This window comes from Tetrao urogallus (assembly GCF_951394365.1).
Source record: "Tetrao urogallus genome assembly, chromosome: 5".
Classification (NCBI taxonomy): domain Eukaryota; kingdom Metazoa; phylum Chordata; class Aves; order Galliformes; family Phasianidae; genus Tetrao; species Tetrao urogallus.
Genome location: NC_136818.1, coordinates 46,597,151 through 46,612,734, shown reverse-complemented (window position 1 = coordinate 46,612,734; position 15,584 = coordinate 46,597,151). Strand labels below are relative to the sequence as shown.

The window sequence follows — 15,584 nt, the reverse complement described above, 5'->3', positions numbered from 1 at the left end:
GCCGGCAAAGCCAAACCCGGCCCTGCCGGGCACCGCTCACTGCTGGGAAATGGAGGGCACGGGTAGGAGCACATGCTCTAATACCGTGATGGATTACATGCAGTGCTGACAGGGGCAGAATTCCTTATCTACAATAGCTTGAAACACTTGTAAAAGACCAAGCTGACCTTCTATCTTCTGTTTGAATCTCAGAGCTGCCACAATAACCAACCCCGATGCCACTCCTGCAAGGCCTCTCTCCTTCCCCACCCAGGACTGTCAGTATGGCCCTACTCACTTCTCCAGTCCCCCACACCACTGGGCATCAAACCATTCCCCCTTCATAGAATCATTAAGGTTGGAAAAGGCCTCTACAGTCATCGAGTCCAACCATCCCATCACCACCACCGTGCCCACTAACCATATCCCTCAGTGCCACGCCTCCACGGTTCTTGAACACTTCCAGGGATAGTGATACCACACCCCCTCACCCCCGGGCATCCCGCTCCTTTCAACAGCTCCCGGTGATGCTGCCCTCCTGCACAGCCCACGAAGGAAGCTGCCAGCCCGACCCACTGTAACCAAGCACACAGCAGAACACAACGCTCAGCCAAGGTCACTTGGCAGCAAAGCAGCCCCCCGGAACCGACAGAGGCCATAGGGCCACGGCACAGGAGCTGAGACGCAAACTGCGTGACGCTCCACACCCCAGGCTCAATCCCAAACCCTCGCACCGCTCCTTCCTTTCCGCAGCTCTCCGGCATCGCAGCCTACAGCTCTCCCAGGTGCTTATTATAGACCCAGATTACAGGCGGCACAGGCACTAATCGCGGCTAATCGCCGGCGCTGCCGAGGCGCGGTCGCAGCAGGGCAGGGCTCGGCTCGACACCATCGCGGCACGGAAAGAAACTTCTGAGTTTCGTGCGCTCCAGCCACACGCCTAAAGAAACTTGTCACGCTGCGAGCACACTCCAACTATCGCCAGGCACGCTCTGCGCACGGCAGCGCGCACACGTACCGGGGCGGCGGAGGCCGCCGGGCGCAGAGCCGCACCGAGGGCACGGGGCCGGCCCGGCGCACCCAGCGGTCACGCGCGCCGTGCCGCCGGGAGAGAGGGGCGGCGACGGAGCCGCGGTAACGCCGACCCGAGCGGCGGAGGCGGCTGGCTCGGAGGCCGCGAGGTCGGCCCGCGGGCGGTTCCCGGGGCCGAGCGGTGCGGAGCAGAAGCGGCCGCTCGGTGCCGGCCCGGGTGGGGGCGAGGCGGGACGGGGAGGAGAGGGGAGGAGAGGCCGCGGCCCTTACCGGCTGCCGGCCGTCCCGCCGCTCGGTCCCGCAGCTGAGCCCTACGACGGTGGCCGCCGGGAGCCCAAAAGGCGCCGACTCCGAGGAACGCGCCCCGCCCGCTGCACTGCGCACGCGCCAGCGGCGCCTCCCCGCGGCTCGGCCGCAGGTGGAGTGCGGGCCGGGTTGCGGCGCGGCGCCTACCGCTTAGCGTCCCCAGGAGCGCTTTCCTGTGCACAACACGTTGTTTCGTGGTCCCCGCAGTTCAAAAAATTACCCGAAAAACTCAAACCCCGCTGAGGTAAAGCACCGTTGTTTCCAGCTTAAAAGCAGGAGCCAGGCAGCGCGTGGATTGCTCAGCACTGCCCAAGAGGTCAGCCTTATTTACAAACACTTCTGTGTCCTAGGACTCGGTCACCTCATTTCCTTGCACACACATCCCTACAGAAATGACACAGAGACCAAACTGCCCTTTAGAATGCCGTTATGAGGTCTTTTCTTACACTGGTAATTGCAAATCGTTTCCTGTAAATGTCCGCTTCCCTTAATGCACACAACTGAATGACAGCAGGGTGCTGACAGCAGAGCAGGGAAATGGAACTTCTATCACACACCTATGTGGAAGGCATTGCCCCCTTTAGCAAAGAGGGAAAAGCTTATGGCAAAGGGTGGAGTTAGAAAATAAAAGAGCTTAATTAAACTATGCATAACTTTCCCAATCAAACAGGGAATAACACCACAGGAGGCCCTTACCTGAGCTCAGGCTGGGTAGCACACAGCTCGAGCACCTGTGCTCTCAGACCTGAAGTCCAGGCCAGAGCTGGGTTTGTTTGCTAGCTTTTTTTGGCAGGCTTCACTAAAGTCATCTACAGCAGGAAAAGATCAAAGCCAAATCCCACTGAGGAAGGACAGTTGTTCGCATGGAATGAGACTCCCGAAATCTGGCACTTACACTTACCAGACCAGACATTTCACATCAAGTTATATGATCTAGTTCAATTCCAAGCTGTATCTCCAATAAGCCACTTAGTAACAAGCAGTATCTTCAACATAAACAGGTTTAACAAATATACCTTCTACAAAAATATTTATAAGCTGGAAGTTTGCCCCACATCATAGCCTGTCTAGAAAAAAGGCAAATAACATTTAATTCCATTGGCCACTGCTTCACCTTTTTAAAACAACAGACAACAACTAGCACAATAGGTATCATTGATATATTTCACTACAGTTAGTGGTTCAATGTTGAAGAACAAGCATTAACTTATGCTGCAGTGAAAACTAAAGAAGATGCCAGCCCCAGCAGAGCTAGTGCAGGATAAAAAGCACTTCCAGCAGCTTTCAGATTTTGTAGTGCGTCACAACTGGTGGCTCTTTATTGGGGTCCCCTCCTTTCTCCAGATACAGATCATTGAAGGGATACTGCTTCGGTCCCTGCAAAGACAAAAACAGCAGCAAATACACCACATTCAAACAAGCAACTTAGGAGGTAAGGAGAAAACATCTCATTCAACTTCCCCCTCAGTCTCCTCTAAGACCCTTAACCTTTCCCCCTTAAAATAGAAGGCATGTCAGCCACTCCTTAAATTTCATTGTAACTGCTTCAGTAGAAATATCAGATCAGGAAATTCAGACATTAGAGGTTGGGTTCTTTTTTGCAAAAACCCAAGCCCTTCAACAGGGAAATATTTAATCAACCAACAGTTCATCTCACAGTGTGAGGATAACGCATTGCAAGAACTGTTTGCTTGTTTGTGATCAGACTCATTTATCAGTAGTATTCAAAATGATGCAGGTCATTGGAGAGAATGAAAAACACAGGGCTAGAGAAGAGGAAAAAGGCATTTCTCATGCACATGGGCACACAGGCAGTAGAAAGCCTAGACCAAAGGATGGATCCCGTAAGAAAATTAAAAATTAGTTCCCTGGAAATGAGAACTGCTCATTGTGAAACAACCTGTGAACTCAACTGAGCCAGCCAACAGAGTAACTTAGGTTGAATGAAGTATCTCTTGTTGCCAGCAGGGTTTCACATCCACACTCACCCAACTGCAGCAGAAAATACTCTTTTGGCCATCAGCAGTGACAAGCAGCACAGCTATTTTCCCTCCCTCTGCCCAAGAGTATCACTCACCACAGGCCTGTAAGATGGATAGATCTCTCCAACAGCAAACATGACCAGCATGGTACCCAAAAAAATCAGGAAGTGGTTGCGCATAGTATGCCATGGAACTGGAGTAGGTGATGTATCAACACGATTCCGAATATACATGTCAAAGTCCCAGTGCATCTAAAGAATAAAAAGAACAAAGAAGGATACAGATTTACCAGCAGTACTCAAGCTGCTTTTACCTAGAACTATTTACAACATTCTCAATCACAAAACTGCTAGAAGTTACCTTTAATCTCCACCACACAAGTGGAGATAAAGCCACAGAGGCAATAATTGCTTACGGTAAAACAAGGCTCCAAGTTCCATCCTTTGTTCATACCTGGCAATCATGCTTAATTATAAGACAGGAGCAATGTTTATTTATATGCATAATCACTCCACTTTAGATTTATTCCCCAGCACAGTTGAGAAGTCATGGTAGAAACTGGGACCCTTTTTTTTATGAAAGATCAGTCACACATCTGAACAGAATTAGCAGCTGCATTCCAAACAAAGAAGCAACCACCTGCTATTTGGAAGCTGGTTCCTCAAAGTAGGTAAAGCACCTGCTGTTACTCCTTAAGGGTAAGGGCAGTAGGAAGCCACCTCAAGTAGTAACAAGAGCCAGTTCTTACAGCTAAAAATCTCACCCATCTTAAGGGCAGCATTACCTATACATGCCTTCATGTGCTGACCAGCACAAAAATACAGAATCACAAGGTTTTCTATGTGGTGCTTCCTACAGACACTGCAACGTAGACTTTAAACTCTACTCTGTGATACACATGCTAGTAAGCTCTTGCATGTTTATACTATGATGTATTACATCACAAACTTATATAAACTCCACTTCTAGTAAAAAGAGCTCAAGTCAACTACCAACTCAATAATAACAGCTAGATTCCAGTCCTTCACAGAAAGGCCACATACTAACAGAAGTGCTTACTCCTGACCAGGAGCTTGAGGAGCTTAGGATAATGAAAGTTGACACAGATGTTTTATTTGAGCAGGTTTCTCCTGATGGTCACAGCCTTTACTTCTGACTGTTCCTGCACTGTGTGTAACACCCCCGTGCTTGTGGATGTGTTTGAACAAGGAATAACAAAGCAAGCACAATAAGGATGCCCACGTAATGCCATTCAGTAACAGCAGCACTGATGCTGAACGCTGTTGCAGGTGTTCTCACCGGCTCTCCCCAGTTGTGCCTCACATCTGGCTGGTCCCACTGGTACCAGGGGTCTCGCTCATGTATGGACTTATTAGGGAGCATGGGATAATCACCATACCTGTGAGAAACAGACAAAATCCCACAGCTTTGAGAAATCTGTATTAATTTTGGCACATTTGGCAAATAATATATATCCGTATACATATCTATATATGGATCCACGTGCACATATATCTTTTTGAACACACACCTACGCCAACACACCCACCGCTGCAATACCCACGCGATGCTTCCAAGCCCACAGGCACGCAGCAGTGAGGAGTGCAGCAGGCTGCAGCCAGACCCCGGCCGCAGGGGGCAGGGGCTCCCAACTCACCCGAAGCCGTCGTCAGGGTAGGGCTGGTAGTCCTCCACTCGCATGTTGTACTTCTTGGCGGCTGCCGCCCGCTCCTCCGCCGTTCTTGGGTATGGCCCGGGCAGTTGATCCTTGGTCAGACCCGAAGCTAGACGGAGCGGGTCAGTGGGCGCAGGCCCGGCCGGGAAGGGCACGGCGCCCTCACAGCCCGCAGGCCTCAAGGACGCCGCCCATCCCGCCGCAGCCGCCCATCCCGCCGCGGCCCCCCGCTCCCGGCCGCCCCTTACCCGCCCGTGCCCCTGAGGGCGCCGCAGCGGCGGCCCGCGCTGCCCGCAGCCAACTTGCTGCTTGCTGCCAGAGGACACCGCCGCGCCCGGCCGCCGCCATCGCCCCGCCGCGCAGCGCTGCCGACGGTGGCTGGCAAGGACAGAAAGGAAGAGAGGAAAAAGCGAGAGCCGGGGCCGGCCCTCCCCCAGAACCACCACAACGCAGGGGGGCGCCGTTAGCCTCTATTCCCACCTCCCGTCTCCGTGGTGCCCTTCCCTTCGCTTCCGGCGTTGCCGTGGGCGGGCATCTTCCGCTTCCGGTTTTCTAGTTCCGGGTTCCCCGGCCGAGGCGGTGATGGCGGCGGCCTCTTCCTCCTCTTCCTCTTCGGCGGCGGGGTGCCGGGACGGCCCAGCGGGGCCTGGCTGGAGCGATTCCCAGTTCCGCCATTACTCTTTCGAGACGCGGCCCATCCCGCGCCTCAGCCACAGCGACCCCCGCGCCGAGGAGCTCATCGAGAACGAGGTGAGGCTGGGAGCGGGCGGCGCTGCTCCTCCGGCCGTGCGGAACGGAGCCCGCGGGGCAGCTTATGGGCTACGGGGTTCTTCTGGCGCCTGTGCTATCCGTTCCGCCTCCCGACTCGTCCCTCGGGACTGCCGCTTTCTTCGCTCTGTGTGCCCCGCTTGCCCTCTTCCCGTGTGGACTTGTAGCCCGCCGGGTTCCCGGTTCCGTTATTTGTTATTATTCCTTCTGGTGCTGCAGCCTTGGCTTTTGTACGTATAGGAGCTTTTGCTTTATTTACTTCAGTTTTTTGAGCGGAAATCACGGAAATACTGTGTAAAACCGTGTGCATGCAGTTATTGTTGAAGTGAGTGTGGCCGCAGATGTGAAGTTTGCATTGCAGTGGCTGCTCTGCTATTGGTTCTGGAGGACAAGCTCAGAGTTTGGTAAGATTGCCAGGTTTGGGGCCAGCAGTCCAGCAGGAAGGGGTGTTGTGTTTGCACAGTGTGAGAATATAGCTGGTGTCGTTCTTGTTTAGGACTCTTAGTGTTTGTAGACGAGGAGACAAATAACATTTTTTGCCTTACTTCTCTAGTGGTTGTTTGGGTAGAAGGGAGGTTATAATCTCAGGTTTTGGATGGTTGTATTTTGCAGTTTTTCTCCATGAAAAAAGCAATAAACACTTTCTCTGGATTTAGAATTACTTTTTTTTGCCAGTATTTACCCTTTAGTTGTCAGAGTGGAAATGATGAGGCAGAATTTGTTTCCTTGCTACGTGACAGAGCCAAGCAAATCTGAAACAGTCCCCAGCTTCTGTTTGCCTAACCTCCCATGTTAGAGATTAGCTAAATAGATAGCAGAATCTGTCCTGTTGCTACTAGGAGCTGGCTGTGGGAGCAGCCACCACTTATTTAAGACTTCCTGTTGTGTTTTGTGTGTTTTTCTCTCCAGGCCAAGGCATGTCATTGCTCTAAGTGTGTTTTCCAATTATAAATTTTAAAAGAGAGTTTGTAGAGCTGCAGTAACAAACGTGATAGTTTTCAAGTTTAAATGATCCTTGAATCACTGAACTTCCTGTTTCTCTCCAGGAGCCAGTGGTGCTGACGGATACAAATCTGGTTTATCCTGCCCTGAAGTGGGACCTGGACTACCTCCAGGAAAACATTGGCAATGGGGACTTCTCAGTGTACAGTGCCAGTACACACAAATTTTTGTACTATGATGAAAAGAAGATGGCCAATTTTAAGAATTTCAAACCTAAGTCAAGTAGGGAAGAGATGAAGTTTGCTGAGTTTGTGGACAGACTTCAAGAAATACAACAAAAAGGGAGTGCTGAGAGGTAAGTGATAGGTAGAAATTCCCCCATTTCTTCAGGTCTCCACGGGGTACATTTTAGTGTGAGCTGGTGATAAAAGCCTTTCAAACTTCATTTTTATAGGCATTTCCTGCATAGCTGCCATTTGACAGCAGCTGTGTTAGCTTACTAAAGAAATACGTGCCCTTAGTTCATGAAACTAGAGGAGGCCTTGTGCATCACTTGACTTTGACAAACTGTGGTATTGGTAGAGGAGCTGTGAGGATAAAAAGGTAGAGGCTATAGAACTCAACCTTTTCATAGAATACTGAGGTAAATTGTCTTAACTTTTTCTTACAGAGATGAGGAAAACTTGACTGTGTGCTGTGTGTTTGTAGGTGATGTCTGCCTAAAACAAACAGCTTGATACTGAAACATGCTGGATTTTCTGAGCCTTTGCACGTTTCTAGCTCATTGCAGATGACTTACAGTGCAAACATCTATCTGAGGATTATTTGTGAGTTTTTTTGTGAGCCAGGCTGTTTAGGGCTTCTTCCTCCTGCACCTGTGAGGTGGTGTTTTTGATCTAAAATTCCAATTTTCCCCCTTTGGTTGTTCATATGGAATTGTATTCTGCTTTGCTGTGTACCAGGGAACCATTTGGCAAACTGTGGGGTCTTTTTGAAGCCATTCATTTTCACAGCCATGTGTAGTGCTGTTAAAACAAAATCTCTAGGGGTTATATTTCTTTGTCTTTGAAGTCTTTCTTAAGAGATGTGGAGATGCATTTCTGTGTTCATCATAAAGCTTAATATTTGCTTCGTGCCTGTCTTTGGGGAAATACAGACTTTACCTGCAGCAAACTCTGAATGACACGGTTGGAAGGAAGATTGTGGTGGATTTCCTTGGCTTCAACTGGAACTGGATTAACAAACAGCAGGGGAAACGTGGCTGGGGTCAACTGACTTCTAACTTGCTGCTCATTGGCATGGAAGGTGAGTAGCTTCTTATGAGTCAGGGAGAAGATTTGATTAGCAACTCTGTGTTTGAGTTCCTGAAAGTCTTTCAGATGGATTTTCAGCTAGTTCCTAAGCATTCTTCCCCAGCAAGCAATTGAAAGCTTTCAGTTGGAATGGGACTGTTGTCACAGCTTAGGTTATAAAAAGGAAGAAACCAAAATGAATAGCTTGCTTATTGGGAATGCCTGGAGGTAATCTTCTGCTTGTGGAAAGGCTCTAATTGATACTACAGGGTGATTATTGTGATCATATTTTGAGACCTGGTTGTTGTTTGAATACTTCAGATACCATAGATTTAAAATGTCTGCAGTCTAAGAGTTTGTAAGATGAGCGAAGTTAGCCTTCTGGACTTCTATTAGAAGTGACAATGTCTACCCTAAAGGAAAAAACAGATGTGTATAAAATGACTTACTGTATTTTAATATAATCAAATTTTAAGATTTGATTATATTTAAGATCTGGTAATAATAGTCAAGCTTCGTAACCGTTAATCAGTGCCTGAGACAGTAGGAGGGCGTTGCATTATGAAGCCCAAATGACAAGGAGGTTTGTTTACTTGTTTTCTTGCAGAATTACTAGGACTTTTCTCGGAATCGGGCTGTTAAACTCCTTTTCTCTAGATTAATAATAAGTTGTAGAATTGACTATAAAAAATTCTCAGCTAAACAGACTAACTTATGAAAAAGCTTCCCATAAACATTTGCCATCTGCTGTTCATGGAGACAAGCTGGAAATCCTAATCCTGCAGAGCATAAATTGCTGAATATGGATTCAGCATGGCAATTGTGTGTGGGGTAACAACTGTTCAGTAATGACCGACTGATAAAATGATCAGATTGTAATGTTCCTGGAGTTATTTTCCTTTCTTAGTTTTCTTGATATGTGGAAGAGTATTTACAGTCTCCAGCAAGGAATAGAACTTGCTTCAGTCTCTCATAACTGCACAGAAGTGTCTTGATTATCTTTTCTCTCTGTATAGGGAATGTGACACCAGCTCATTATGATGAGCAGCAGAACTTCTTCGCTCAGATTAAGGGTTACAAGAGGTGTATCCTTTTTCCTCCTGATCAGTTTGAATGCCTCTACCCTTATCCTGTGCACCACCCGTGTGACAGACAGAGCCAGGTGAGAGTTGCAGATCTGTTTTCTGCTCCATGGGAGAACAAGGGTATTTGTGAAGATGCTGTGTGGAAAGAATCTGTATTACAGTTAAAGCTGCATAGCGCTTCTGAGCTTTGCAGCACCTGTGCTCAGATCTGTTAACTATTGGATACACTGAGTATAGATGGGAGGACAGGAGGTGTTTCTGTTTGTGTGTGGTCCTGACTTGCAAGCACTAGGATTATCAACTTCTCTCACTGATAGCACATCTGGTCTTCAGCAGCTGCTTCCTCTATTCTGATTCATAGATCACTTGACCAAAGATAGATTTGCATGGAGAGAAATTTCAGGACTCTTACTGAGTTGGTAGTACTTTCTGGATGTGCAGGAGCATACTATGGAGTTAAGATGGAAATGGGATTGTAAAAGCCAGGAAAGAAAGATAGGGAGGAATTTCATTCTGTGGCCAAATAAGGACTGTCACAGCAGGAAGTTTTGCTAAGTATCTTAATGTTTTGTTATGTTAGGTGGATTTTGACAATCCTGACTATGAGAAGTTCCCAAATTTCCGGAGTGTGGTTGGCTACGAGACGGTGGTGGGTCCAGGGGATGTGCTGTACATCCCTATGTACTGGTAAGAAAGATGGAGGGACTGCGCAGTGACCAACAAGTCGGGGTTAAAAAGTTTTCTTTAAACTCTTGGGCTGGCTCTTAGGAGAATTTTGCTTTGCCTCTTCCAGCAAATATGTCATTTTCTGTTATATCTTGGGCCAGCCTGCTTCCTTGCTTTAAGATGAGAGTGATAATTCTTCCTCATGTTACCTTGCTGTGTGTGTTCTCTACTAATGTGCAAGAAAATGATCTGTATTTAATAAAGGAGTTCTCCAGAAGTTCTGAGTTCTTCATGCTGGAGGTATAGGGCCAATTTTGTCCAGTGCAGTCTGAATTCATTCAGCCAAACGATCTGCCTGTAAGCTGTAGAAATATCTTCTCAGTAGTTCTTCTTTTTCCTTTTGATATTTCTATGCAGGTGGCACCACATCGAGTCTCTCCTGAATGGTGGGATTACCATCACTGTGAACTTCTGGTACAAGGTGAGTACAAGCACCTTCCTACACCTTGGATATCTCTGTTGCAGACGACTGTTTCAAATAGAGCTCTGTTGGCACGTGCTGTCATTGTGAGATCTTCTTTGCAACAAACTGTGTGCTTTAATGTTGAAAACTACTTTGTTTGTTTCATGTGGTGTGAAGAGCTGAGTGGCTGGGAGAAGGTTGAATTAATTGCCAATTCAGTAAGCGTGCAGTGAGCTACTTTTGGTATTTCAGGGTGCCCCGACCCCAAAGAGAATTGAATATCCATTAAAGGCTCATCAGAAAGTGGCGATAATGAGAAACATTGAGAAGATGTTGGGAGAAGCCTTAGGAAGTCCACAAGAGGTACAAATGAGAACCAAGTAGTTGCTGCTGTTGAAATGGTTGTAGGCTAATGCAAAACTTAAGGTACAAGCTATTTGGCTCTGCAGGTGTTGTCACAGCACAGGTAGGAGAACACAGCTTTACTCTTCTGCAGTAGTTGGTTCTTTGTGCTGTCTTCAGAATTCTTCTTGGCTTGAAAAGTGCAAACTCCTTAAATTATAATTCTATAGAGGAAAACTGCAGGCAATGGAATAACTGTTCAGCTTTAAGGAGAAAGATGTACTTTGGCTTTGCGCAGTATCAAGAAAATGTTGCTCCCAAGCTATCGTAAGTCTCCTTGCAGCAACAATATCCAGTATATATAAATAAAAATGATTTTGTTTTTACCTGCTGAGTCCAAATCTCTTAAATTGGAAATAACTCTTCCATAGTTGTGTGCTTTCCCCTTAATCCCAGTCATCTCTACTTTTTTTCCCCCCAATTTTAATTAACTGATATTTCAAAAACAGTGGACTGAAGTACTGATATATGCTTTTGAAGATGTCATGTTGATCTGAGAGTGAAAATACTGGATATGAATATAAATGCTTTCATAGTCTGTATCCCTTACCACTGTGCAGGAACTCTTCTTTAGTTCAATAATGTGAGGTCAGTCCTGTCCCCTGCAATTGTCTTGCTACTGTAGCATGCGTAAGGTCTTCCCAACAGGCAGTGCTGAGAAATAGGAGTGGTCTTGCTTGAAAGCTGTACTAGCCTGCCTTCCAAGTGACTCCAGCGACCAGAGTGGATTTAGCTGTGAAGAATATCCCTTCTCTAACATGCAAAAAGCAACCCCTGATGAAGGTTGGCTGTTTTTCATAGCGTGTTCTGAGAAATCATATGCAGGGAAGTGGAAAAAATGTCAAACCAATACTATGCATGTAGTATTTTGGTGGCATCTGAAGTTGAATATTGATATCCTCTGCGCTTGGGCACTTGACTCTTAAACTGTCTAGATGTGAAAGGAGCATGCTGTGCAGTTGCCTCTTCTCTGTAACTATCTTGTCTAACTGTGTTTTTGCTTTCAACAGGTGGGTCCCTTGTTGAATATGATGATTAAAGGACGGTATGACTAAATGCCTGGCTGCCCAGGTGACTGATGTTGCAGCTGCTTTGTTCACAAGCAATGGAAGATACTGAGAGCTAGTATTGCACGCAGCACTTAACAGACTGATGGGTTTCCTGGCCCATCCCTATCCCTGCCCCACTACAATAAAGGGGGCTACTGGAACTGCAATACCATTAGTACCCCGATCATCCTCCACTGTCATCTGATTGAACCTCCCAAGAAAGAGTCTGCACTTACTGGAAGCTGGATTCATGCTCACTAACTTTTTTTTCTTCCTCTGCTCTGTTTGCCACAAAAAGAAGCATGGCTTCTGGCACTCAGATGTTGCTTCAGGATTTTCAGGCATTTGAAGAAGACTTTGAAGGGGAACTGGGTTCGATTGTGTTTCCTCAGCCTCATGGGGTTTGGGCCTCTTGGCTGGGTTTACATGTTGGTGCCTGCAGTGGATATGTAATGGAAAGTGACAGGTTTCACAGTTCTTTGTTATCAGAAGACCTGTCCGTGCTCAACTCTGGCACCTTTTTGTATAGCAGAGGTGAAAAAGTGAAATGATCTTGTATGATGAGTAACTGGACAAATGATTCAGTTTCTTTAACTCAAGACATCTGTGCTTGAGACTTTGTACAGGGTAGAGAGGTGAAAGTGAATTAATCAAGTATGTGAGCACCAATTCCTGTGCTCTCCAAGTGTCTGTTGTAGGAGTCTAGATAAACCTTCAATCTGACAGCAGTTTTAGGGAGTGAAGACTTCTCTCCCACTCTTAAGCTGCAGTGTTTTAAAAGGGGATGAAGAATTGTGAAGTGAGATAGATAAATGTCAGGCCAGTCTTTGAGTCTTGACTGATCAAGCCATGTCTGAAAAAAAAAAATTCTGTGGTAGTGCTGAGAGAGACTATAGAGATACAGTGTCAGACAGGTACAAAGTCTCCTTTATCCCCATCAGGGATGCCAGCTCCTCAGACATTTTGCCCTTTTTACCAAACCTGCAAAAACTCGAGTGTGTGTGGCTGCACGCATGTTTGTGTGATGTTGTATGGTTCCTGTCCATCAGTTTAATCCATGCCAGTGTGATGTTCCCTTCCTTGTGTAGTCACTTGAAAGAGGTCAGGGCTTTCTGTTTAATTGTAATTAAGTTTATCTTAATCCTTCTTGCATTCTGGAACTTGGCATGGCTGGAAGTGACAAGACTGGGGCAGAGGAATAAGAGGAGCTTCTGGTTGAGTTCTCAGCAGTCACCCTAAAAAATCATTTTGCTTTCTTCCATCTCTGCTGCAAAAAAAAACAAAAAACAAAAAACAAAACAAAACAAAAAAGCCAAACACCTTAGGCTCATATGGAGGCTGGCTTTTTATTGCCCAGAGTGCACTGCAGTGCTGTTCCTGATTTGGAGATAGTGCCAAGGACTTGTATATCTAATGCAGTTGTAATGGGTCCTAAGAGTATAGATGGGAGAAGCTATTTTTTTCATTAAAGAAAATAGTGAGGGATTTTTTTGTTGTTGTTGAGACTTCCCATTACTTTCCCCTTTCTTCAGGTCTTATTCTGACACAGGATTCCGATAAGTGTTGAGAAGATGCTGCTCGATAAGTGCTCTGGCATTGGCCTCATCTTTTGCAGAGATAGCTCATGCACCACGAGCTGTGAGGTTTTCTTGCACAAAGGTGATAGACTTATTGAACTGGAGGTTCTAGGGGCTAGTTTTATGGCTGCTTGCAGGTCAGAGCAAATGAAGTGTAACTGGCAGCTACAGAGCCCTTGTTTAGAAAATGTACATGTCACAGAATAGTCTGACTGCCGTGTTACTTGTTGCAGATTCTGCCAAATGAAGGTTGCTCACCTGGATGCTTCTCAATGCTTAGTGTTTGGGCAGGTGGGGAAAAAGGCTAGTCTGCTGACTGGCCCAAAAGAAGGCCTTCCCAGGAATCTGGGAAGTCTCTGCCCTTGCTTGAAAGATGCTCAAATGAAATCCCATCTCTGTGCTATTTATTTATCACACAGTAGTCTCCAGTACTACTTGTTAGACACCATCAATTCCTGGAGCTCAGGGTGGGAGTTCATGTCCCATGTAGAGAGAGAATGGTACATATGTAACTTTAGGATCTTTTTTGTTTGCCAAAGGTCTAACTTTTAAAGTGTCTGAACAGTTTTTGCTGCACTTGACTTTGTGAAAGCTCATTTACAATGCACTGATGGACTGACTCTCCCCTTCCGTTTTCACCTTGTGCTTTCAATGCCCCTTGCCATGGTATTGGGAAGCTGTGTGTGTTCTCTGCTAGGGGTGCGTGTGTGCAGGGGGTGGGGTGTGACAAACACACGGTACCTTCTGAAGTGTAGTTCTTAAATACAACCAATGTTGAACAACAGAACTGTGTGGCTTCTATTTTATAAGTGACTGTATATGAAAGCTGCATAAAGGGATGTACATAGGGAGTTACTTTTTGGTCTAATAATGTCACTTTTTTTCTTAGCTGGTAAAGTCTGCTGGTCTCAGAAACTTCACGACAGCATTACCAACTGCATTTTCATGATTTACCCCAAGCTCGTCCCCATAAGCCTGACAGGAAAGCTGGGTATAAGAAGGAATCTTTAAAAATTGTTGTAAGGGAACTGTTCAGACACAGCCTAAACTGAGCACCTGGTGTGTGTGTGGGGGGGGGGGGGGAGTGGCCAGCCTGGGAAGCACAGGTGCAAGCAATTCAACTGTGCCTCCCACCTGGCTGAAACGAGTGGGTGCTGGGCCCTCTCTGGGCTCATTTAAGGGCAAGCCTCTGGAAGGAGAGCATCTCCTGGATGAAGGCTACTTCCTGAGAGGGGGTGTTCTGTAACTGGAGGCCCTATCACCAGTTGGGTGAGTTGTCTTTTTCCTACATATGATTGTTGCCAACAATGCTTTGCTTAGTATCACAAAGAATTTATCAGAAGCAATTTTGTAGCTTCCAAGTACCAACAAATTATCGACTGCGTATACTGCTAGGGAAGCAACGAATTTCCTTTCCTGATGACTTGAGTGGTATTGCTGTGCTCTGGTCGCTGATGGGACCAAAGGAGCAAACTGTACTATTAGTGTAATGAGTTCTTTATCAATTGCTTCTCCTATGTGTATCTTGTTCTCTCTTTGGTTCTTTATGTGATTCATACTTTGGTCAAGGTAATCTTAGTGAATGAAAGGCTTCCTGTTTGCAGAGGCACACAGCTGTGGGTGGTAGAGTACTCTCAATGAGCTGAAGATGTGGACTACTTTCTGGTGGTAATAACACCACAGTGATCTCAGCATCATCAGTGAAAAAGCCTTGGCTAAATCAGAACAAATTTCTAATGTGTAGTAGAATAGTGGAGAGTTGAACAGAGGATAGGGATGTTGGAGGGTGGTAAGAGAGAGACAGCTGCCTGACCCTGGGCTTCTGTAACATTCATTCTTTCTTCGCACCCTCGAGGGACAGTTTAAATGTGGAGGGAGTAGAAAAGACTAGCGGGTGTGTTTTCTATGAGCATGAGCATTCTCCCTTCCTTGCTGTGCCTGCTGGGATCATCACCTCTTTGAATAGCAGTTGCTTCTCTTCCACTGGGCATAGTTGCCTGCATTTGTTTGTTGCTATAGTCTTTCTGTTGTGTGCATATCTCTTGAGTAATATGCACAGCTGGTACTATAAAGCTCAGAAATGTTTCAGGCAAAGAAGTAGAAGAAATTGAGGTATCAGAACTGTGTCATTTGAAAAACAGGTCAGATTCTTAGTCTTGTTTGTTTTTATTACCTTGTGATATTTTATTTTGCTCCCCAGTTCTCCTGTTTCTTGAAAAAACATCCTTTTTTTCTGAAGAAGAGTGACACATTTCTTAATCCTTGTAGGCCATATCTGCAGGACTTTTCCTGTAAGAATATAAAAGCATGGTGTTGTAGACTGGTGTACATTTTTAACCCCTCTGTGGTTTCTAGCACTCCGGGTG

General features: G+C 46.3%; 2 protein-coding genes across 2 annotated transcripts; one reads left to right on the top strand and one right to left on the bottom strand.

Annotated features, from left to right (window-relative positions):
- Positions 1-2,462: 2,462 nt before the first annotated feature.
- Positions 2,463-5,322, bottom strand: NDUFB8 (NADH:ubiquinone oxidoreductase subunit B8; the record flags this gene model as incomplete). The annotated part of the gene is made up of 5 exons (XM_079536287.1): positions 2,463-2,694; positions 3,395-3,550; positions 4,599-4,698; positions 4,957-5,083; positions 5,223-5,322. The coding sequence occupies 5 exons, from the start codon at positions 5,320-5,322 to the stop codon at positions 2,602-2,604; spliced, it is 576 nt and encodes a 191-aa protein (XP_079392413.1). The 3' UTR covers positions 2,463-2,601.
- Positions 5,323-5,556: 234 nt separating this feature from the next.
- On the top strand, positions 5,557-11,647 carry HIF1AN (hypoxia inducible factor 1 subunit alpha inhibitor; the record flags this gene model as incomplete). Its single annotated transcript, XM_079535245.1, has 8 exons — positions 5,557-5,724; positions 6,789-7,039; positions 7,841-7,989; positions 8,993-9,138; positions 9,642-9,748; positions 10,145-10,208; positions 10,443-10,553; positions 11,603-11,647. The coding sequence occupies 8 exons, from the start codon at positions 5,557-5,559 to the stop codon at positions 11,645-11,647; spliced, it is 1,041 nt and encodes a 346-aa protein (XP_079391371.1).
- Between the last annotated feature and the right edge of the window lie 3,937 nt (positions 11,648-15,584).